The 25,900-nt window shown below is 44.7% G+C and overlaps 1 protein-coding gene across 1 annotated transcript in view; it reads left to right on the top strand.

The window, feature by feature from the left end:
• Window positions 1-226: 226 nt before the first annotated feature.
• LOC126188571 (uncharacterized) overlaps window positions 227-25,900 on the top strand; it is a 113,304-nt gene continuing 87,630 nt past the window's right edge. The window contains exons 1-2 of the mRNA XM_049930173.1: window positions 227-314; window positions 12,037-12,825. Coding sequence (XP_049786130.1) covers window positions 227-314; window positions 12,037-12,825 — 877 coding nt within the window. The remainder of the gene's footprint in view (window positions 315-12,036; window positions 12,826-25,900) is intronic.

Raw genomic sequence — 25,900 nt, forward strand, 5'->3', positions numbered from 1 at the left:
TAAAACTGCATCTATAGCTTTGCAGTAAAACTGCGACTGTTGCATAGCCCATTTAAAAGTTTTTTCCCTCATTGTATTTGCAGGTCATATTCTTTTATGTATTGGGCGGAAATGGATTATCGCCTTCCTTCTTTCAATTTCTTTTCTGATGTCAACCTCACCACACTGCTAACAGACGTCATTTTCATCTCAACAAATTTTTTCCCATGTCCAAATCGTACTCATTATGGCATCTCGATTCAACGAGGCGGTCTGCGTCATCCAGGATAGTAAAGCCGACGCCCATCCTCTCATTGATATTTACTTCAGTGTTGGTTTGTCTTTTAGGGCAGTCCAGATGTATCGCAGCTACATACACAAAGTGCATGAAATATAGCGGAGAGTTTTGGAATATAACTCAGTGTATTGGCGCCTATCGGACGATTAGGAACTTCGTGTCACTACATCTCCTCCTCTACCTCGTCGTCCGCCACCAGGACTCAGTTTCACCTCTGGATCACGTGTCACGGCACTAGGGTGCGTTAGGGATCTCGGATACGGTTGCGCCTTCTTTGTCTGTTAGATAAAGTAACTGCAACTTTTGGCAACGTTTTGTACAAGTGAACAATGGCAAGTTGCCTTTGATCGAATTCCACGATAAACAGTAGATTCGCCGTCAGTTCGCAGGTCACAGAGGAGCAACTCCGTACTACCTCGAACCAGATCGTACTTAGTAACACCCTTGCGTGTTGAAGCCAAACTTCATACTGGTGATCGTTACACTTTGATCATATCAAAAATTAGAATTTAATCTTCAAATTGAGATAACGGAGACTATTGTGAGTAATTATTTCCGTGGCTATAATATTATTTTCTATAAGTGTAGAATTATGCGACTGGAACCAATCAGAATTGAATTTATCTCTTTGTTTCACTACCTCATAGTGCTCGAATACTCTACCGTGACGTTCACTGTTTGGTTATGGCCTTCGTCAAGGTGAATATGTTTATACAGCCAGCATAATGTCGCAATCACATGTGCAGAAGAATTTCACTTAAACACACGACAGATTCAGTTCCATTCACCAGTGCCGAGCTAGTGTGTTTGATGCGTTGAAGCTCGAGCAGAGGGAATTGACGGTTAAATGTAGACTGCTCAATGGACACCAGCATACCATGCTAATCCTTGCCCACCAATGGAACAAATTTCTAATAACCGTTTGAAGGCAACAAAGCCTCTTCAGATTCACACTAAGAACTGCTGTTTAGAAACTGTGTCACTGATCTCAGTATCTTAGGTCAAGAGTGGTACAGTTGTATAGTTGGGCTTCATAGGAGGAATAGATTTATTCAGGAGTCGAGAAAGTTCAGCAAAGAAACTATTCGCAACAAAGTGTTTTCGTTTGCCTGTTATAATTTTAATGTTGTCTGCACTGATGAGACAACGTAGCACGATTCGCATAGTATTTCTGTTTTCGCGATCGCGTCTTCAGAAATCGTCTTCCCACTAAGCTGTAGTGTTCAGTGCAAAGCTGTTCGTGATATTGAAGAAACTGAAGCTAGTAAATGTGATCCGGGATTGGCCGTGGGCGGCAGTATATCATCTGTCTCGAACCCCTCATTATTTTCTCAGCACTTTCGCGTACATACTTATCAGACACAACATCCAGGGTTTCCTTCGCCTATTATGAAAGTAAAGTGAAAAGGGGGTGAGGGGACGGGGAAGCATTGTAGCATTCTGCTGGATTCCAATGCGAATGGGGAAACGAGCAAGCCCGATATCAGAGACAAGGACAAGAGATTAAAGCGTCCAAAAATGAGGTACCACCCTGCACACTGTCACTTGGCTGGTAAATGAGACTATCAAGAGGAAACAAAATTTAAGGGCAACAACATTTATACGGTGTGAGACTACCCATTCGAGTCACCGAGGCTGGATAAAATATCAGTCTCACCCTTCTCAAGATAGGTTTCTCCAGCACTTGAATCCGAAAGTATGCTGTGCCTTAACATAGACGTTTCAAAATTTCATGTTTGATGGAGTGTCTTCTTTTGTTGTGATAAGATATCATGTATAATGTTTCAACCATTTCAATTTCCTTGCGTCTTCTTGCACGCAGGGTTTTAGATCATGACGAATTCACTGCATCAGTCGTGCGCACGCGCCTGTGTGTGTGTGTGTGTGTTTGTTTGTCGAGAAGATTATCGTTTAACGTCCCTTCGGCTGCGAGGTCATTAAGGATGGAGCACGAGCTCAGTCTGGGAAGAAAATAGGTTGTATCCTGTTCAAAAGAACCTTTAAGTCATTTGTCTTGAGCGCTTTAGGGAAACCACGGAAAAACTAAAAACTCTATATGGATGGTCGGCGATTTCAACGACCGTCCTCGCAAATTCGAGTCCAGTGCCTTACGACTGCACCACCTAACTCAGTTGTGTGTTGAGGAATCTGTTGTTCAGCGTGTTGGCAACATCTAAGTTCTAAGTGTCCGACTTAAACTACGAGAGACGTCTTTTCTGTGGTGTGTCTGAATATATTTTCAGTGTGTGTGTGTGTGGGCGTGCGCGTGTGTGTGCGTGCGTACTTGTGTGCGCGTGCATTTGTGTCAGAGGGCGTCAGCCGTTGCATGGGGCGCCCAGTGTCAAGCCAGAATGTCAGTTTGAGCCTCATTACAAAGCGAATGCTGTTTAATGTATAATTTTATGCGTCCAGTCGATACAGCGGCCTGAAATTAGACTGGTGCGATATTCAGTTCAAGGATATTTACCGATGGTGACAGCAAAACACGAAGATGGCTCTGAGCACTATGCGACTTAACTGCTGAGGTCATCAGTCGCCTAGAACTTAGAACTAATTAAACCTAACTAACCTAAGGACATCACACACATCCATGCCCGAGGCAGGATTCGAACCTGCGACCGTAGCAGTCGCGCGGTTCCGGACTGCGCGCCTACAACCGCTAGACCACCGCGGCCGGCGCAAAACACGAAGAGTAATCAGTATTTCCGACAAAGAATAAGTGCGGTTCCCACGCACACTGCGTTGTCTTCACATTATCATGCTGCAGTCTTTCTTAACCATTGCTGGAAATACTGATTAATCTTTGTTCGTTATTGCCAACAAATTGCATGCAAAAGAATTTATTATTCCCGATAGTTATGTCGATCTAGTGAAATTCCATTTTCTCACGGTTTTTTGTATGTAACGTGATTTAAAAGTACGTTTACGTGAACATGAAACAATCGAGACAATTTTGATTTAGAATGGCTCCACCTACTGCACCACGAAAATATCCTCAAAGGCACCAAAGAAGGAGCAAGTGAATTCGCTGTGAGGGAGACATACTTCGCTTGCCGTTCTGCAGTACTCCGCTCCAATATCATTCACTCCATGTCCTATTCCATTCGCCTGCAGAGCGAGACACATATTACTGTCGGTTTTCCTTCATACGCGGTGTAATTTTCACTATGTTATTTTCATCATTTCTACGTGAGATACTAGATAGCAGAAGTAAAAATATCGTAAATTCTACTCGTATACAGGTCCTCTAAATTTTCCGAACGGCGTTTCGTGAGAATAATGCCACACTTCTTTCAGAGATTTCCATGTTAAGTTTCCTAAGCATGGATTTCTGAAATCTTTAGGTTTCTTCTTTTAGTAGACTAAAAGTTTGATTAAAATACTAAACACCTCTTAGTGGTGCGCCACTAAAGATCAGCCAGAACGTTATGACCACCGACTCGCTATTGATAGAACCCGTCCAGGCGATTCCAGCGTTACGTGGCGAGGAATGACTGCTCGTCAGACACACACACGGTATGTGTAGTGTCAGTGAACGTGCTGTCCGTGTGTAGAATGGGAAGGCGCGCGATCTGAGTCTGACAAAGGGCAAATAGCAATGGCCCGGAGGTTGGACACGAGCATTTCGGAAACTGCACGACTTGTCGGGTGTTAGGGGACTGCTGTGGTGAGGGTCTACAACACATGGCGAAACCAAAGTGAAACCACTTCTAGACGTCGTGGGGTTGGGTGACCATCCCCGCGTTACAGATGTCGGACTTCGTAGGCTAGGCAGACTGGTAAAACAGGATAGCCGGCGAACTGTGACGGAACTAACATCGGACTCTAATGCTAGGCAGAGTACTTGTGTGTATGAACACACAGTGCACCGAGTACTCCTAACGATGAGCCTCCGCAGCCGATTACACATGCATGTGCTAATGTTAACTCTACGACATCGGCAACTACGACTGAAATGGACACGTGATCATCGGCACTGGACGTTGGCGCTGTGGCTGAGCCTTGCGTGGTCTGATGAATCCCGATCCATCATGCCGATGGAAGGGCGCGAATCCGTCGTTTCAGGGCAACAGCTCCTTGACACCTCTACTACGGTTGGAGACAAGCTGGCGGCGGCTGCATTATACTCTGGTGAACTTTCACGTAGGCATCCATGGGTCCAGTAGAGCTCGTGCACGGCACCATGATAGCCAAACAGTATCCTAAACTGGTTGTAGACCACGTATACCCCTTTGTGACGAACATGTTCCCCGACGGCAGTGGCATTTTTCAGCAAGATAAAGCGCCATGTCACAAGGCTAGGAGTATGATGGAGGAGTGGTTGGAGGAACACAGTGGCGAGTTCCAGTTGACGTGCTGGCAGCCCAGCCCGCCAGATCTGGGTCCGAGCGAACAAAAAAAAAAAAAAAAAATGGTTCAAATGGCTCTGAGCACTATGGGACTCAACATCTGTGGTCATCAGTCCCCTAGAACTTAGAACTAATTAAACCTAACTAACCTAAGGACATCACACACATCCATGCCCGAGGCAGGATTCGAACCTGCGACCGTAGCAGCAGCGCGGCTCCGGACTGGAGCGCCTAGAACCGCACGACCACCGCGGCCGGCCCGATCGGACACATAAGGGATGTGATTGAAGGTGGCGTCAGAGCTTATCACCCCCTTCGCCGAAGTTTATGCGTATTAGGTGACTTGTGTGCGCAGAGGTGGTGCCTCCAGCGGTCTACCAAGGCCTCACTGCTTCCATGCCAAAGACGGACATACCGGCTATTAGGTATGTTCTGGCTGATCAGTGTACCATCATTGTATGAAACAAGCCAAACGTAGAAATTTATGTAAATTAACAAGCGTTGTATTTCTGAATCTTCGTTTCTAACTAGTTATGTCTCGCCATGTTCGTAAGCAAAAGTATTGTATTGTACCTATGGAAGCCAATTAAAAACGCACCAAGAAATTTTACGAGTAAAGTACTAAAGATTAAAACTTGTGTGTAGATGCCAATAAAAAATACAAAAAACAAGCTTTATGTCACTGTATTCGTATTTTCGAGAGCTTTCAAATCCCGTTAACAAAAATATTTTTCTGTGTACTTGCTTCAGTGTCTCAGATGATACAAGAGTTAAGAACGTTAAGCATCGTACTACCCCTCTGCGTACCATCGTTTGTCAAAAACCTCGTTCCGGACTCTTGAATTTTGTGCGAAATAAAAGGAGTGTTACGTTTTATGCGATTCACCATGTATGTATTGCAGACAGCATGGTCCTGTAATGGTCCCTTGGGGTACCCTGAAGCCACTTCGATGGCTGAAGATTTCTCCCCCTTAAGAATGACATGATACGATTTTTTTGCGCGGAATTCTTGTATCTAATCGCAAAACTGGTCTGATTTTCTGTACGCTCATGTCTTGTTCATTAGGTGACTGTGCGCAACTGTATCAAACGCCTTCAAAAGGTCAAGCAATACAGCTTCAACGTGGCCGTCATAATCTACTGCCTTCTGGTTTCCGTACAGCATAAGCTACTCATCTGATGCCTTTCGTCTACGCAGCGAAGTATAGTATTTCACAAGCACATGGCGGAGGATACATTGTGACAATATTATCGTTTTCTTTCCTGTTCCATTCACATTTTGAACGAAGGAAAAATAACGGTTCACATGCTTCTTTTCGCCTCCTAATAGCTTATTCATATTACCCCTACACGAGATCTACGTTGGTGTAGTGTAATGGACACGCAGTCTTCTTCGACAACAGGTTCTCCAGATTTACTCAACATGATTCCGTGCGCTGCGCGGGATTAGCCGAGCGGTCTACGGCGCTGCAGTCAAGGACTGCGCGGCTGGTCCCGGCGGAGGTTCGAGTCCTCCTCCGGGCATGGGTGTGTGTGTTTGTCTTTAGGATAATTTAGGTTAAGTAGTGTGTAAGCTTAGGGACTGATGACCTTAGCAGTTAAGTCCCATAAGAATTCACACACACACATGATTCCACGAGAACTACGTCATATTTCTCGCACGGATTCCCATTCAAGTTCCCCGAGAATTTCTGTTACACATTCGTATCGCCTAGTGGGTCTGTTACGACCCTAGAACTGCCTCTCTGGATTCGATCGATGTCTGTTCTCACACCTACTTGATAAGGGCTCCAAACATTGGAACAGTGCTCTAGAATCCTTGGACATATTTTCTGTTCGAATATAATAAATTTTCTTGAGACCGAGAAGCTTTTGTCCACGAATCGGTATGGTTTTAGAAATCACTACTCGTGCGAAACTAAGTTTCCCATTTTCTCACATGACATACTGCGAACTATGGATAAAGGGCTACAGGCAGATTCCGTATTTCTAGATTTCCGGAAAGCATTTGACATGGTGCGCCATTGCAGGCTCTTAACCAAGGTGCGAGCATATGGAATAGGCTCACAGATATGTGAGTGTCTCTAAGACTTCTTAATTTATAAGAAACTAGTATGTTGTCGTCGACGGCGAGTGCTCATCAGTGACAAGGGTATCGTCAGGAGTGCCCTATGAAGTGTTATAGGACAGCTGTTGTTCTCTGTGTACATAAATGATTTGGCGGACAGGATGAGTTGCAATATGCCGTTGTTTGCTGACGATGCCGTGGTGTATGGTAAGGTGTCGAACTTGAGTGACTGTAGGAAGATACAAGACGACTTAGACAAAATTTCTAGTTGGTGTGACGAATGGCATGTACCCTCCACCATGCGCCGTACGGTGGATTGCAGATTGTCTGTGTACATGTAAATGCAGAATAAGACGCACCAGTGTGTAGTATGCAATTCCTTTTATAGATATATTGTATTTTCCCAGAACCTTTCCAAGAGACGTAAGTCTTCCATTCGTCATTTTTAATATTAACGTGATCGTACCGTTTAATATACCTTCTTAATAGTCTTATACGATGTGAGATGCCCGACATGTTCACCTCTTAGGTGTTTTGGTATAATGTAGGTTCTTTATCTTTTTTATGCGCATTACCATATATTTGTCGACTTCGAATGAGAGCGGCCATTCACTAAGCCAAGTGGGAATTTTGTCCAATTCTTTCTGCAGTTCCTTGTGATCGTCCAACGACGATACTTTCCAATAGCAACAGCATCATCAGCAAACAATCTGATAGTGCTGCTGATCCTGCCTGATAAATCTTTACGTTTGTTGAAATCATTACAGATTCTGTTACTCTTCAAATGGTTCAAAGCACTATGGGACTCAACTGCTGAGGTCATTAGTCCCCTAGAACTTAGAACTAATTAAACCTAACTAACCTAAGGACATCACAAACATCCATGCCCGAGGCAGGATTCGAACCTGCGACCGTAGCGGTCTCGCGGTTTCAGGCTGCAGCGCCTTTAACCGCACGGCCACTTCGGCCGGCCTGTTACTCTTCCTTACAACACATCCGCAGTTACTTTCGTTTCCGTGGAACGTTCGCCGTTCTGTTAGCGACATATTTTTGGAGCCCATCACATACCGGTATTTGCGACGATACTCCTTATGATCGTATCCGACATGATATAGTGTCTAGCACCATTTGGATATCTAAGAACGTAGAAGCTGGCTGCTCAACCAAATATATTGTTTGCAGGATGTATGTGAATAAAGCAAGCTATTTTTCATAATCGTGTTTTTTATGAATTCACGGTGGTTATTTGAGAGAAACTTGTTTTTCTCCAGGTATGTCATAATGCTTCCAGCTCTAGGGTTCTCCAACAGACGGACGTCAACGATATCGGTGCATGCGATCTATTACTAGGCTTACCATACGACCACGACTAGCCTAGGCAGTTCTGGATTTTTAGTGCTGTCTGGGGTAATGCCCGGAAATTGAGAATTTTATGACTGCCGAAGATTTTTTTTTTTTTTTTACTCATTTTAGACTTGTATGTTCGACATCGCGTTTTTAAGCATTCTCTTGCAGCCGTGCCTCTCTGTTATAAACTTAGTAACCAGTATTGGTTTCAGTGGGTAAATTTACGAGCCGAAATTGCTTGATCTAATAGAGAAGAGTGCGTACAAGTTGCTAATGAAATTTGTAAAGCTTCCATAAATATTGTGTGCATGTATTGTGTATTGAACCGGGGGCCCAGAAACGACAGAGAGGCTTCGTCCCTCCATAGCCCCCAGTGGGTCACAACGCCACAACAGGCCACAGCAGTCCACCCACCCCACCGCCGCCCCACACCGAACAAACGGTTACTGTGCGGTTCGGCTCCCTCTGGACTCCCCCCTCCCTCGGAGGGATTTGTGACGGGGTCCAGGCACGCCTTCCCGCTCGGGAAGCAGCGCGTTAGATCGCGCGACTAGCTAGGCGGGCAGAAATATTGATGGTCTATTTGATAAACGTTTATCGTCGAAACGGGAAATTGAAACCAATTGGTTGTTTGTTGTTCAGCTTTTGAAACAGTACCACATACTTTTGAAGGAAAGAGGAAAGCAATTTTTACTATGTTCCAAAAGACTGATTTCTGATATTGCAATATTTTTAAACTAGTCGATTTTTGCGATGTCTGACTGGGACATTTGCTCCCCGTAAGAGAGGGTTTTCTTTCTATTACGGGGAACATTTGGTCTGCAGAAAGAGGCAGACTTTCAATATCTACTGTTAAACATATTCTAAATGTTAAAATTAACTCATAACTTTCTTGTTATGAATTATATAATGCAATTAAAGCAAAAAATCATTTCTGAAAAAAGTCATTTCAGGAGAAAAATACAGCTGGATAAATAAAGTTTAATGTTTCAGTAAACACTTAAGACTCTCAAATAGCTTGGAAAAGATATCCTGGGTTGGACCCGACGGAGGTTCGAGTCCTCCCTTGGGCATGGGTGTGTGTGTGTGTGTGTGTTTGTCCTTAGGATAATTTAGGTTAAGTAGTGTGTAAGCTTAGGGACTGATGAGCTTAGCAATTAAGCCCCATAAGATTTCACACACATTTGAACATTTTTGGACCCAACAAAATACAGTAATATGTCCTGCTTTGATTTGGACCGAAAAAAATGGGAAACCTCTCTGTTACTCTTTTGTATAGAGAAGTGACCTGATTTCTTTTCCAGTCACACGAGACTATTCGCTGTGAAAGTGTCAACGTGTTTTTCCTACAGTCCCTTCATAACATGAGGCAGTTTTTTTAATACTTTCATACGTCCTGCAGCAGAGAAGCTATATGTGGAACGTGTCACATATACAATGACAAATCATATGTTTACATGTTAAACGGAATAAAATGCTTCACAGACCTAATGCACCTTCATACCTTCCTCTCTGCCACGTACTATGGCGGTCTTTTTTAAATTTGAAATCGTCGCAAAGAATAAATGAAACGGAATCTAATTAATATGGTATCCAAAAACATTATGCGCAGTTCGCGTCCGCGCCGTTGATTTTTGTGAAAACGTCGGGATAAAAACCTAACAAGTGTTTCAGTGGTGACACAGAGTATTATCATTTTGTTTTCCACCTGCTGTAGCTCTCGCATTCGCTCGGCACTTTACTTTTTAGGTTTTTTGGATTCCTTTCGGCGAACCGTCCACTGAGTTGCTTTTTCTGCAGTTTCTAGCATGTTTACAAGTCATCTGAGACAGTATCTTTCTTTATTTTGTAATTTTCAATTTAATACCGATTCTCATATTGAGCCGTAGTACCCCTTTGGAAGTTCTTCCCCAAATCGATGTCCTTGCTAATCGTGTTTCCATCGTACACTAGTTTATAACTTTACACAAAGCTAATTCGTAACTATCATGGACCTACATTGGTACGATGACTTCAGAGGCAAAACAAATACTTTGCAACCAACACGTACAAATATGATCTATCGTTTCGGACTCAACCACAGTTTACGCATTATTAGTCTCGTAGTTATCAGTAATTCAAATGTGACGGCATTTTGTCACACAAAACTGTTCGATCGACTACCGAATAGACGTTTTCAGGTCAAAAAATTATACGACCTATAAGCCTCGCGAGATTTGAACACTGTAGTGAAAAGCTTTGGCAGATTAAAACTATGTGACACAGCGGGAGCTGAACCTGAAACCTTTGCATATCTCGGGACGCCGACTGAGCTACTCACACAGGACTCATCGACCAGCCCTCGCGGCTTTGCTTCCGCCAGTACGTTATTCTGTTAACGATAGTGGGAGTTTGAAGAGAAGCGTAGTCCAGCAAGGAGATATCCCGCCGTCCATAGGTGGGGACAGTGACTTGTGCCTCTCATGACAACAAACGGGCGGCGATGTAGGGCACGCGCCTACGCCCACGCGCATCCGGCGTGCGTCGCTCGATGTGCCGTGGCCGCCGCCGCCCCGCGCCGGTCGATCGTCAGCTGTCCCGTGCTACTGTGCCGCTGCCGCTGCTGCAGTCGCGTCCCGGCCGGCCGACGCAGCGCACGCCAGCACAGCCCGGCAGTCCGTCCCGCCAGCACTCTGCTACGCAGCTGCGCGTCCGCCCGCCAGCGGGGCGTGGCCGGGGGGTGTGTCCGCCCCGGCTCCCCAGGGGCTTCCCTGCCGTCCAACACGAGTCGCGTACAACCGGATCCACCCGCGGCGCACTAACAGTCGATTACTTTGCCCGTCTCAGCACGTTCCCGCATTTGTCCTCCCCAGTGACAGCTTCAGAACTCTCGTTGCATCAAGAAAGTGCGACTGTGCAAGTGTTCTGCTCTGATGCACTGCGCTCTGACGTTCGTGTTGGACTGATCCGAGATGGTTTTCTAAGCATTATCTTCAGAGCATTCCTTACTACTGTTGACTAGTGTGACGTTCCGATCCTTTTAGCCGTCTATTGTCTTCGTAACAACTCCGCCGACAATTAGTAAACGCCAAGCTTGAAGTGATTTCCCACTCAGGAGTCAAAAAAGATACGTCCTCCGACGGGTTCGTATACTGTTCCGAAATTTTTGAAATGCTCGTCCCTGTCTTAGAGTTACTGTAACATCCGTTATCGACAGTCACTGCTGCTTACTGTATTGTGTTCTTAGCGGACAGGTTCATCTCTCTACGTATGTAAACTGCTTTGTTACACACATTCCTGCTCGTAGCCTGTCACTCATACATAGTTCAGCCCACTCAAAGCGAGAGAAGAGCGCTACTGGAGAATAGAGTGCTGTGGTTGTGGATGTTTGTAATACTTTTTGAGAACTAATTCGTGTGTGGTGGTTTTTAAATACGTGCTTCTCAGCAGCTTCTAGCAAAGAAATCTGACTGCTATATAAAGCGCTCTTTTTCGAGTAACTGAGGAAATTACGTGGTATTGTTGATCGAGAGAGTGACTGTAATGGTGCCCGCCGCCGTGCTACATAAAGTGCCATACAACTGTGCCACAGTGTAAAGCGCACGCGTTTCAGCTTCCTTATGTGGTAGTGATCTTCAGGGCGCGTCAGCTTTTCACGCAAATCTACGATTTGTCTAATGCTGTGTTTGTTGATATTTTAGCATTTCATCGATAGTCTTTGGAACTGGATAGCCAGTGGACAAGTCGTTCTTACTAACTTGTACTGACGCCTCAGAGAAGTGAAATCAGCGGAGTGTAACAGTACTGCGAGACGTTTCGTAGACTGTCAGTCATTTATGACTGTGTGGAGAGTGGAGACGTTGCTGCTTGTTACATAGAAACGAGTTTGAGGACGCGACAGCTTAGGGGACAAATCTACGGTGTATCCAGTCTTTTTTAACATGCCATAAACTTCGGGATTGGGCACAATCACTGCGCCGATTTGTACAGAGCCCTTCGTTTGTGACTGTGAGAAGTGACAGTGAAATTAGTGCGGCGCAGAGGGCACGGTAAGCCGGCGAGGCTAAGGCGAGTGGGCTGTGTTGGCCGCGGGGAGCGACAGCACGCAGAGCTGCCGCCCAGCTGGCAGGGCAGTAGGCGGGGCAGCGACGCGAGCGGCGACGGCGGCGGCAGCAGCAGCACCAGCGCGATCTACGCGTATGTAGAGTTGCCGTGGTGCGCCGACTGCGACAGCGCGGCGACGGCCGGCGCCGCCCGGCGACACCTGCTGCTGCTGCCGACGTCGACGCCGACGCCGACGCTGGGCTCGGAGAGCGGGGGCGGCGGCGGGGGCGGCTCGGTGGCGCTGCAGCTGCCGCTGCGGGGCCGCGCCGCGGGCGGAGCCAGCGCCGCCGCCGCCGCCACGGCCGCCAAGCGCATGCGAAAGCGGCGGGAGCTGGACGCGCTCGCCGGCTGCGCCAAGTCGGCCGCGCTGCTGCACTCCGCCTCCAGCGGCGACGAGCGCGAGTGGGGGCCCGCGCCGGGGGCGGCGGTCGGTCGGCGGCGAGCGGTGCGCTCCCGCGCCAAGGCGGCCGGCGGGGGCGGCAGCGGCGGGGGCGGCGGCGCCTCGGGCACCAGCTCCGGCCCGGCGCACCTGTTGCTGCTGCGGCGCGGCCGCGGCCGCGCCAAGGGGGCGTGCGCCGCGCTCTGCCGCGCGTGCGCTGCCTTCGTCGTCTTCGCGTGCGTCGTCGCCACGCTCGCCGTCATGTGGCTCTTCGTCGACCTGCGCGACCAGGTCGCTGCGCTACGCACCCAGATCGACCAAGGTAGCCACATTCGCACTCCCTGCGCGCAAGCGGGACTCTGCGTATCAAAATCTTTCTGCATTCTGGTATTCTTGTAACAATCTTCTCATTCGACGTTTTGGCCTTTTCACCGTGCCAGTCTCCCATTTCTTGGCCGCCCTTTGCCAAACCTGCGCTAATTTAAGTACCGTATACCATATACCACCATAAATGTTGATAATTGAGCACTGAAGATTTTCATTTGGCTTGGATTTTTTCAACCATACTGCCAACTTTGATACAAATGTACAAGGCTGTCTTACACTGAAGCGATAAAAGTCATGGGATACCTCCTAACATCGTGCCCTGGCATGGACGCAAGTCATTGAAAGCCCATGCAGAAATATAGCCATGCTGCCGCTATAGCTGTCCATAATTGCGAAAACATTGCCCGTGCAGGATCTTGTGCACGAACTGGCCTATCCATTACGTTCGATAAAAGTTCGATGGGACTCATGTTGGGCGATCTGGGTGGCCAAATCGTTCGGTCGAATTGTCCAGAATGTTCTAACATGCCGCATTTCCATCCATAAAAAATCCATCGTTGTTACAGTCAATGAACAGTTCACTTTGACCGTAGGACCCAGTCCATGGAATTTAAACACAGCCCACACCATTGTGGAGCCACCAGCAGCGTGCACAGTGCCTTGTTGAAGACTTAGGTCCATGGCGTCGTGGCGCCTGCGCCACACTCGGACGCTACCATCAGCTCTTACCAGCTGAAATCGCGATTCATCTAACCAGGCCACGGTTTTCCAGTCGTCTAGGGTCCAACTGATATGGTCACGAGCCCAGGAGAGGCGGTGCGGACGATGCCGTGCTGTTAGCAAAGGCACTGTCGTCAGTCGTCTGCTGCCATAGCGTATTAACGCCAGATTTCGCCTCACCGTCCTAACGGATACATTCGTCGTACGTCCCACATTGATTTCTGGGGTTATTTCACGCAGCTTGCTTGTCTGTTAGCACTGACAACTGTATGCAAACGTCGCTGCTCTCGGTCGTTAAGTGAAGTGACTCCATTTTGAAATTTTATATTCTCAGCACGCTACTGACACTGGAGATCTGGGAATATTCCGTTCCCGAACAATTTCTGGAACGAAATGAAATGCATCTCGCCCCAACACATATTCCGCGTTCAAAAGCCGTTAAGTCCCGTCGTGCGACCATAATCACGTTGGTAACCTTTCACATTATGCTACCGCCATATTTATATGTACATATCGCCATCCCATGACTTTTGTCACCTCAGTACATATATATATTCGAAAGGCAACATTCCTTTTTCTCAACTCATACTAATCGTACAGGGACGCGTGACGTATTGTTAGAAAGGTTTTTAATCGGCTTCCGACACTGCATACCGATTTTGCTTTAAAACTCACTATTTTTGGAAAATATTATAATGAGACTTTAATCTGTCATAGGCAAAAGGACACCTTGGCTTCATACCTATATTTTTTATGAAGGTAACTTATTAATCACGAATAAGGTACTCCCTTTTCATATTATCTTATTACAAGTACCATTTTATTTGTTTTAAAGTACTTATTAACTGGATGATTTGTATACAGCATTGTCATAGATAATAACCGTGACCTTTGAGGTAGTCAATTATCTTTGCCCACCACACAGCTTGAATTTTCAAAACGCATACATTTTCGGAAATGACCAACATATTTGTCATTGTCACCCTGAACTGTGATTTGCCTATTGCTACTTCAGCCGAACGTGCTTACATAAAGTACGGAGTGCACTTAAAATCTCGAAATACCGTTAGAGGTTACTGTGGCATAAGTGATATACGAGGTAAGAAGCGAACACTGTTTCTAACCTACGCATTTTGCATTTATTTACTTCTTTGTATTTTACATTCGTATTTCTCATTAAATTTCTCTTCGACAACCGCAAAATGTAAATATTACGGTCGAAAGTTGGAAATTACAAGTATTAATGCTTCGAAATGTACATACAAGGTTGTATCAGAAATTCATGATTATTATTTCACGTCGTTCATTTCATTTTTAAATATGTTTTTTCTCTTCGTTTTCACAACTACCCTGATCCCAACGACTACGTTTATTCCAAATACTGTCATTATTTCAAACTATTAAAACATGAAAGTTTCACACGGGTCCCCAAGTTTTGCTAAATGGGCACAAACTGAGCTAATGATCCCTGAGAGCATAAGGAACAGAAATGGTCATATGGACATTGACCAGAAAACAAAATTACAATGAAATCAATACCCCTAGCTGCATACAGGCGTTGATGAATATAGTGCGGGACAATACGTTGCAAATGTGGATCTCACAGGAGGCGTGCCAGAGATAAGTCCCTGCAGTCGCTCTACCCTCTCTGTGTCCTCGGTGGCTCAGATGGATAGAGCGTCAGCCATGTAACGAGGAGATCCCGGGTTCGAGTCCCGGGCGGGGCACACATTTTCAACTGTCCCCGTTGACATATATCAACTCCTGTATGCAACTATGGGTATTCATTTCATTGTAACTTCATTCCAACGAGCTGCATGGTCACCGATGGTATCTGTTCTTGCGGACATGTCCGAAAGAACAGATACCATCTTCATATATATGGCCAGAAAACATTCCAAAGGGAAGTGCAGCCAAGAAGAACATACCAGGAAAGTGGAAGTGTTCTGCCTGTACTTTTAATCAATTACATCACGTGCAGGCTTTATACTAAAGTAGTTGGCTCAGCAGTGACCCTACAGGACACTGTAAAAGCCATCTTCACTGTGGATTTAAAAGACTAGTACATACAGAAGATACCCACTTCCTTTATGCGTTCTCGTATGTGCTTTCAGTCATTGGAACCTACACTGTCAAATCGAAGATCTTCTATCTCCAGCTTCAAGTGTGTGTACCTTCCTTTGAATGCATTTCCGCCCGTATGTCCACAGGTCTTTTTTTGCTCCTTATCGTGCCGGGGATCCTTTCTGCCCTTTGTCTCTATTTAGTAAAATCACTCGTAAAAACACATATACACAGAAATCACAATTTAAAGATTTTGAACAAGTATTTAAGATTTTTTAGAGCGCCCGTGTAGGTTCAATAATTATAACTAAAGAACCTTTACAGATTACCACCCGTAGAGAAAACAGAATATAAAAAAGAACTCAGCAGGACTTGGTGAGCATACAATTGGTGGTGAGGGTGTTTATTTAACCACATGTAGTATTCCAAATTTCATAAACACGTGTTGCTATCTCGTATTAAATTAAAAAAAAATGTGCAAATGTGTGTGAAATCCTGTGGGACTTAACTGCTAAGGTCATCAGTCCCTAAGCTTACACACTACTTAACCTAAATTATCCTAAGGACAAACACACACACCCATGCCCGAGGGAGGACTCGAACCTCCGCCGAGACCAGCCGATAAAATCAAGCAGGGCTTTGTATATCTGAATATCAACATGACAATAAAACAGGAGCTTTTGTTCGAAGAGATATCTTTAATTCCATGAGGTTTTGCAGTAAGCAGATTTACTGTGTTTCAAAGAAACTGCAGGATAACAGCAAGTGGTTTGCATTTTCTTCGTCCTTCGTCTGACCGTCGTAAGAAACGTTATCCTTTATGCCTGTCCGATGGTAAGAAGGAAGGAGTTGAACCATGATTGGCACGATCATTTTCCTACTACACTTAAATTTGTGAAACCACGGCGGAGCGGTAGCTTCTGTTAATGGTTGGATCGCTGAGTAGTATTGACCCTTATCGCATAATACTGAAAGACGCCAATCCTCTATCCATTCTTCCTCAGCCAGTTTCCCCATCCATTACTTGGATTCGGAGGATGGGGACTGACATTCATCAAAGGGGTGGAAACACCGGCGTCCTTTCGTCAACTAAGTCGACCTTGTCATTGTAAACCAGTCCTATGGCCACAGAAAGGATATTCATGTACCTCTTCGTTTATTCCGCAGTGGTTCACGTATAATTTTCTATATTAGGGTCCCTGACAGGATGGCTTTGTTGTCTGGCCAGCTGGCTGTCCGTCCGTCCATACTACTGTTAAGAACCCTTTTCCTGAGCAACGGGTAGACCTATCAAGCTCACCTTATTAAGGTCTATGGTCCCTTAGAATTGCAAAAATTATAAGCTTCTAAGTCAGTGCAATCAAAAGCTTCGATCATTTATGTCTCATATTTCGATACTTGCAAACTGGCTAATCAAAACCTATAGGAGTACCTCTCATTGCCCCAGAATCATGAAATTCAGCAAAAAATAAGATTTCACAGTACAAGTAAAGTAAGAAATTTGTAACTTGTTAAACTGTAATTATATCACATGACAAGTATCTATACGAAATTTGAACATACATTGCATTCATCATCCGTCAAAAGCATAATATCCAAACATTACTCTATGCAAACATAAATTGTAAGTTGTAGTCATGTTTTAGTAAGTAAAAAAAAGTGTTAATAAATCTTGTCTCCCTACATACACTATGTGATCAGAAGTATCCGGACACCTGGCTGAAAATGACTTTCAAGCTCGTGGCGCCCTTCATCGATAATGATGCAATTCAGTATGATGTTGGCCCACCCTTAGCCTTGATGGCAGATGGCAGCTTCCACTCTCGCAGGCATACGTTCAATCAGGTGCTGGAAGGTTTCTTAGGGAATGGCAGCCCATTCTTCACGGAGTGCTGCACTGAGGAGAGGTCTTAAACATCAATGTAGGCCTGTGCTGTGTCGTCGTACCCACACCCTGCCATCAGATCACCGCATTGTGTACCGTGATTCGCCACTCCACACAACGTTTTTCCACTGTTCAGTCGTCCAATGTTTACGCTTCTTACGCCAAGCGAGGCGTCATTTGGCATTTCCCGGCGTGATGTGTGGCTTATGAGCAGCTTCTCGACCCTGAAATCAAAGGTTTTCTCACCTCCCACCTAACTGTCATAGTACTTGCAGTGAATCCTGGTGCAATTTGGAATTCTTGTGTGATGGTCTCGATAGGTGTCTGCCTACTACACCTTACGACCCTCTTCAACTGTCGGCGGTTTCTGTCAGTTGACAGACCAGGTCCGTCTGCACGCTTTTGTGCTGTACGTGTCCCTTCACGTTTCCACTTCACTATCACATCGGAAACAGTGGACCCAGGGATGTTTAGGAGTGTGGAAATCTCGCGTACAGACGTGTGACACAAGTGACACCCAATCACCTGACCACGTTCGAAGTCCGTGGGTTCCACGGATCGCCCCATTCTGCTCTCTCACAATGTCTAATGACTATTGAGGCCGCTGATACGGAGTACCTGGCGGTAGGTGGCAGCACATTGCACCTAATATGAAAAAGTATGTTTTTTGGGGTGTCCGTATACCTTTGGTCACATAGTGTATATAAACTGCATTCCCCTTCTCACTTCTTTTTGTATGTCCGTGGTAGTCTGAAGAACTACTGTAAAAATGTTGATACGGTCGTATATATATACTTCTATGACTGACTCCCAGTATAATTTTGTACGGAACCCTCAGTCCGCGAGCCCTACTCGCACTGACCCAATTTTTTGGATATTTATTTTACTCTCTCACTTTTCGGTTTGCTGTAGGTTGCAATACTCTCAAGCAAATTTGAGAGCTTTTCGAATCACTGTCTGCACCGCAATAAAAATTTAGCGAAATGAGACAGACGAAATTGCTCGGAAAACATCCGCTCGAGGACATTTGGCTATGGAACGACGTTGCCGGGAGCATTCACTGTTGCGCTAGGATGGGGGCGTGAGGGGCTTCTTGTTTGTGTTTGCGTTGAGTGGTGTCTTGTTTGTGTTTACGTTTGTGTACGACACCAGCGTCTTCGTCGCACCAAAGGTAGATAGCTACGTTAAAAAATGGTTCAAATGGCTCTGAGCACTATGGGACTCATCATCTGAGGTCATTAGTCCCCTAGAACTTAGAACTACCTAAATCTAACTAACCTAAGGACATCACACACATCCATGCCCGAGGCAGGATTCGAACCTATGGTCGTAGCGGTCGTGCGGTTCCAGACTGAAGCGCCTAGAACCGCTCGGCCACCCCGGCCGGCTCCACCTCAACATTGAGTTGAAAGTTTCATTATCGTGAATTAGTAGTATTCTAGACTGTGTAAATGTATTTTCTGTGATTTGTTAATATCCTCAACCTCCTCCAGGAATTTCTCGTGCATTCCTCCCACAAACTGTGCTAAACGAAACTTAACGTACATCAGTCTGTTGTAGAACGAATGAAATAACGCAGAGGAAAAACATGTTTTCCATCGCTAAATTCCTATATCTAGATGACCTGACACCACGGCTAACAGACCCACTTGTTTGCGAATTTGTAGTTTATTCTGATTTAGTATGTATTCTACTAACCCTCGCTAACATTATGATCTTGTAGCCATCTTTCACAGTGACAATACCGCGACGTCTGCTGCAATACTCATTAATCCGCATGTTTTATGTAGAAGAACAGAGGCGTTCCTTTCAGAGCAGTCGCACTGAAACTCGCCAGGAAAGTGTTTAAGGTATTTCATAAGGACGTAATCGAAACCATAGATGGACGAATGTATTGATAATCTCATTGGACTAAATATTAGAACCCCCTTTAAAAGGTCACACTGCTCGCTTTGGAGCGCTGTAGATGGCGCTGAGCTGTGACCAGCAGGTCATGAGACCCCTCCTCAACAAGATAGTGAATGTGTATGTGCCAGTCACTTACATGGAATCAGTGAAGTAAGATAGGTCGACGTGGAGATGTGACACAGTGGCAGTAATGAGTTACCGTGTTTGGATGTGCTCATGACAACACGATGAAAGAAGTTGCCCGATTTGTTGGCTTATCAACGTGGAATGTCCGACGTCCCACCCGCTACCACTTAACTCGGCGTATGAACAGTGGTCATAAACGGGTCCTAGCCGACAGGGACCGGAGGCAAGTGTCACTTCTTGAGACTCGTCGGACCACACTATACGCCTCCAGTCAGCTACTGCCTAGTTCCTATATTGTTTGGTGAACTGAATGACGTGTAGCTATATGTGCTGTTATAAACAATGACCTTTTATGATTCCAGGTGGACCTTGCATGATCTTCTTTTCGGAATGTTCGTTCGGGAACAATCTGAGACGGACTAGCACCCACTGACAGTAACAGTTCCTGTCGGGTTGGAAACCGATTGAGACTGATAAGAAACCGACGATCTCTGACGGTTAGGTTCTTTTTATAACGCTGTTTTTATGCCGTGTTACATGGCTCCGAGTGGTACACTATTTCTTGTAGACTCGTTGGTCAGTCCTCGTTAATAGATCAACAAACTGGGCAACTTCATTCATGGTGCGGCTTTGGGCACCTCCAAACACGATAGCACCTTTCTTCCATCGTCATGTTTCCGAACTGACCCAACTATCTGGACTGATGCCTTATTGGTCAAATGTTTGAGCGGAAAAAAACCAAGACTCTGTAGACATTACATAATGGATTTTTGTCCGAATTCTCATAACCAAACGAAGAATGGGAAATGAACAAACGGGGCATAAAGATTCACCAGTGTGATGTCTAGTTTTGCAATGAAAGATTTATTTACTTGAAAGAAAAACGAAGTTAGTGATTTGATGGTAAATTGAAACATTTTACGAACATGAGCTCGTAATAATAGTAATAATAATAATAATAATACACTGAGGTGACGAAAGTCATGGGATACCTCCTAACATATAAGCTGCTAGCTACGTAAATGGAAGTATCAAAAACTTCGTGTCCTCGAGGCCTACCTATTTTCCGCATGAAAAGTTACATCGGTGTAAAAACTGTGGAATTCTTTCTGTCATGTTGAAAAATAAAATATAAAATTAGACCCTACATCAAAAGGTACATGCTTTCTCTGTCAACATAATAATAATAATAATAATATATTGAGGTGACAAAATCGAGGGATACTTCCTAATATCGTATCGAATATCTTGTGCTCGGCGTAGTGCAGCAACTCGACGTGGGATGAACTCACCAAGTCGTCGGAAGACCCCTGCAGAAATATTATGCCATGCTGCCTCTATAACCGTCCATAATTGTGAAAGTGTTGCTAGTGCAGCATGTTGTGCACGAACTGACCCTCTATTACGTCTCATAAATATTCGATGGGATTCATGTCGGGCGATCTGGTAGGCGAAATCACCACTCGAATTGTCCAGTGTTCTGACATGGCGCATTGTCATCCATAAACATTCCATCGTTGTTTGGTCTCTAAGTAGCCCAACATAACCATTACCAGTCAATTATCGGTGCAGTTGGACAATAGGACCCAGTCCATGGCATATAAACGCAGCCCACACCACTACGGAGCCACCACTAGCTTGCACAGTGCCTTGTTGACAACTTGGGTCCATGGCTTCGTGGGGTCTGCGCCACACTCAAACTCTACCATCAGCTCTCACCAACTGAAATCTGGACTCATCTGACCATTCCGCGGTTTTCCAGTCGTCTAGGATCCAATTGACATGGTCACGAATCCACGAGCGTGCTGCAGTTGATGTCGTGCTGTTAGCAAAGGCACTCGCATCGGTCGTCTGCTGCCATAGCCCATTAACGCCAAATTTCACCGCATTATCCTAACGGTTGCGTTGCTCATAGGTCCCACATTGATTCCTGCGGTTTGCAGTGTTGCTTGTTTGTTAGCAGTGACAACTTCGCGCTAACGTCGGACACTGTGGATCTCGTAATGTAGAATTCCAAAACGATTTCAGAAATGGAATGTCCGACGCGTTCAGAGTCTGTTTATTCCCGTCGTGCGGCCATAATCACGTCGGAAACGTTTCACACGTATCACCTGAGTAGAAAATAGAGCTCCGCCAATGCACTGCCCTTTTGTACCTTGTTTACGCGATACTTTCGCCATATGCCTATCGCTATCCCATGACTTATGTCACCTCGGTGTATAGAGTTTCAGTGTCAGTGAGGAATTGTATAACCATAAGACATGAATATGGTATCACTGGTCAGATTTATTAACAAATATTTGAGAAGATTTATGGTAGACGAATACTTTTGAACAGTAAGGTGCATAGGAAATCTTGTCTAAATTCATTTTGTATTTAGGTAGATTTTTCACATTGTGACGATCGCGAAAAGTGTTCTGTATCTGATGACACACACAGTTTGTTGTAGAATTCATTTGCCTTTCGTGGTACCTTCGGGAGACGTTAAGAACGTTACGTGATTCCCGCCAACAGTTACATTCTAGCGACGCAGGCGACCGCAAACTGTTTACGACTGCACGTCACGAAGTGTTGGCGTCATCCCACTTTATCACTTCCTTTGTTTATTGTACAGACAAACGAGAAGCTTGAGTATGTCGCTTGCTGGCCATTCCTTGCAGCCAGTCCTGGCTGTCTTTATTACATCTACATGATTACTCTGCAATTCACACTTAAGTGTTTGGAGAAGATACATAGAACCTCTTTCAGGCTCCTCCTCTACCGTTACACTCTCGAACACCACATGGAAAAATGAACAGTTAAGTATAATTTCTTTTATTATATCATAATGATTATTTCTTCCTGCGTAAGCGGGAGGCAACAAAATATTTTGTCATTTGGAGGAACAGGTCGGTTATTGAAATTTCGTGAAAAGCTCCCGAGGTAACGGTAAACGCCTTTGTTTTAATGATATCCATCTCAACACGCTAATCATAACAGTGACACTCGCTGCCCTACTTCGGTTTAATACTAATGTAGGAGCCAATTTTTGAACTTCCCTCCGCAGTCATATCTGGTAAGGATATACTGTGCAGTAATACTCCAGAAGAGAACAGACAGGTGTTGTCTAGGCAGTCTCTTTAGTACCTCTCCAGTACCCACTCAAAGTGTGCTGCCAATAAAACCCAGTATATGGTTCGCCTTCCCCATTCGTTTAATGCGACTGTGCCAGTCTTAAGTTGTACAGAAGGCTGCTCATTAGGTATTTAATTCAATCGGCAACATTTAATTTTGTATGATTTGTCATATAACTAAAATTTAACGAATTTTTTTAGTAGTCGACTCATGTGGAGGACCTCACACATTTTGTTGTTCAAGGTCAATTCCCACTTTTCATCCAAATGCAGATATCTTGCCCAAATCATTTTGAATTTCGCTTTGCTCGTATGATGGCTTAACCAGGCGGTAAACGACGGCATGTCTTCAAACAGTATAACAGACTGTTTAGATGATCTCCAATTTCGCTTACATAATTAGAGGGCCAAAACGCTGCTTTGTGACAGGAAATCACGAATCCATGCGCACAACAGACGATGTTGCACAGGTGCGCAATTTGATTGATAACCTCTTGTAAGGAACGGTGTCGAAAGCTCGCCCTCCTTAATTAGTGTAAAAAGTAATGTGACTATTAGACATACCATTAAACTACTATTGTGTCTCTTTTTTTGTCTGTTCTGTGAAAGTTCAACTGAATGTGCTTTTTCCTCCTATCATTTTCAAATCAAGCTTACTCAGCCCCATCACAACATATAAAATACGAAAATTATTCCACTAAAATTATTCATCTGTCTATTCTGTAGCGAAACTTTCCTGCATTTTAAATTTGTCTTTTATATTGGAATTCCAATATCGTATCATTTTTATCGACATATGAGCACATCAACCGTTCGAAATTCACTACTGGATATAAAGTTTGTTTGCAATTCTCTATGCATTACGTTCTTCAGTTATACAAACCCGTAACGCTCGTGCGCGATTTCTAATGTCAACTTCCCACATTCAGGTAGGTCAGTCATCCCCTTGGTCTTTTCTTGTTCATTTTCATTTCTATCATAATTATGTCTTCCACTCCAGCCTATCTACTGATCCATTTTTCTTCCTGTATCGCTTACTTGCGCCCAACAGGCATCTCTCTATTTGTCGTTGAGTCACCCTAAATATTTTAATAGTTTTCGCTTTAAAAGTTCATACCTCATTGTCATAAGTGAGAACTGGGAATGTGCAGTGACCGTAAACTTTTCTTTTGATACGTGTTATAAGCTTAGTTTAGAAAACTGTGTTTAGTTTACCAAACACACTACAGGCTATTTCTGTTTCACCTAGCCACTGACTTAAATTGCCTAAAATCCAAAAAGAAACTCGACAATTGATTCTGTGATTCATTGTTTATACTTACATTTTTTTTGCGCTGTGTTGATTATACATTATTGCAGTCTTTTGATAATAAATCAGTAAATCCCAGATTCTTTACAGAATCAACCTGCATATACAAAACAGTTTCAAACTTGTAATTACTTAAGAGTTAACGTGTTAAAAATTTGATATTAAGCATGTAATGGAGAAAAAGTTTAGAAAAGGTGTGAAATTGTTTGGAAGTGCTCTCATTATCAAACACTGTCCGCCCCCGGTAGTTGAGTGGTCAGCGCGACAGAATGTCAATCCTAAGGGCCCGGGTTCGATTCCCGGCTGGGCCGGAGATTTTCTCCGCTTAGGGACTGGGTGTTGTGTTGTCCTAATCATAATCATTTCATCCCCATCGACGCCCAAGTCGCCGAAGTGGCGTCCAATCGAAAGACTTGCACCAAGCGAACCGTCTACCCGATGGGAGGCCCAAGTCACACGACTTTTTTTTTTATCAAACAATGGATTAGTGAAGCGTGGGTAATTTGCGCTCCATTGTAAGCAAAAGCTAGTTTTTCACGCATTTCAATGTTTATGACGTAATTTCTCCCAAACTGTGTCGTAAAGTGACATAATTTTGAATAAATTAAAACGTCATGTCTGATGCTGAAGTTTGACTGCATGGACAGCGAAAGTGTAGTAATCGATAAACTTTTTTCCTGCAAGTCACTAAGTGCTCCCTTTCTCAAATACTGGACGCATATGGTCTGGGTATTTGCACACGGTGAGTTACGCTCACTCAAGACTATGCAGTTTCTACAGTAATAAAATTTTGTTACCTCAGGAAGCCGTTAGATATGCAACCTGTAACAGGTGCCGAGTGCAATAAACCGTATTAGTCGTTTAGTAATATGTATTTTAGCCCGCCTGGCTGGCCGCGCTGTCTAACGCGCTGCTTCCCGAGCGGGAAGGCGTGCCGGTCGCCGGCACAAATCCGCCCGTGGGATTAGTGTCGAGGTCCGGTGTGCCGGCCAGTCTGTGGATGCTTTTTAAGGCGGTTTTCCATCTGCCTCGGCGGGCTGGCTCCCCTTATTCCGCCTCGGTTACACTTATGTCGGCGATTGCCGCGCAAGCACTTTCTCCACGTACGCGTACACAATAATTTCTCTATCACGCAAACAATGGGGTTACACTCGTCTGGTGTGAGACGTCCCCCTGGGGCGTCCACTGGGGGTGAACAGCACAATAACCCTGGTTTCGGTGTGGGGCGGCGGTGGGGTGAATGGACTGCTGTAGCCTATTGTGTGTGAACCAGTGAGGGGGACGAAGCCTCTCCGTCGTTTCTAGGTCCCCAGTTCTATACAATACAATATATATTTTCAGACTTACTTCTGAACCTGTTCTATTAAGTTCTACCATTCAGTGCTGAAGTTTGTGTGCATTAGACGCAACCGCACAATGTCAAAAAAAAAAAAAGAAATCTGGTTCATAAATGTCCCATTGACGCATATTAATACATGTTTTTCCTTGTTTTGCTATCTGAAAACTTTCCCTGTGGCTACTTCAATAATTTTGGCGATGCGGGATTAGTTTGCCTGACTCGTGTTTTAGGTACAAATTTCCCGTATACTGATCAAGTCTAACGGATGATGGAGCACTGATGTATCTGTTCTGCAGTATTTTAGCATGGACTGACCCCGTGCCTTTTTTCTCGAAGAAGTACGGGGAAGAGGCTGATAAATCTACGGTTTTTTTATTATTGTCTGTTTCCGTTTTACTACAGAGGAAAAGTTACAGCACTGTTCTAATTTTGTGGCACTGTCTTCCTTCGCAGACGTTCTCTGAAGAATTATGCACGTCCCCTCTGTATTACTTTTCCTTCAGCTTGAATCACTGCTACTGAAGTACCATTACTACCTGATCCATTTCTTTTCTTCGTAAGTCGAATGGCTGCGTTCACCTCATATTGCAATACTCACAGAATGAC

The sequence above is a fragment of the Schistocerca cancellata genome, chromosome 5 (assembly GCF_023864275.1).
Source record: "Schistocerca cancellata isolate TAMUIC-IGC-003103 chromosome 5, iqSchCanc2.1, whole genome shotgun sequence".
Lineage (NCBI taxonomy): Eukaryota > Metazoa > Arthropoda > Insecta > Orthoptera > Acrididae > Schistocerca > Schistocerca cancellata.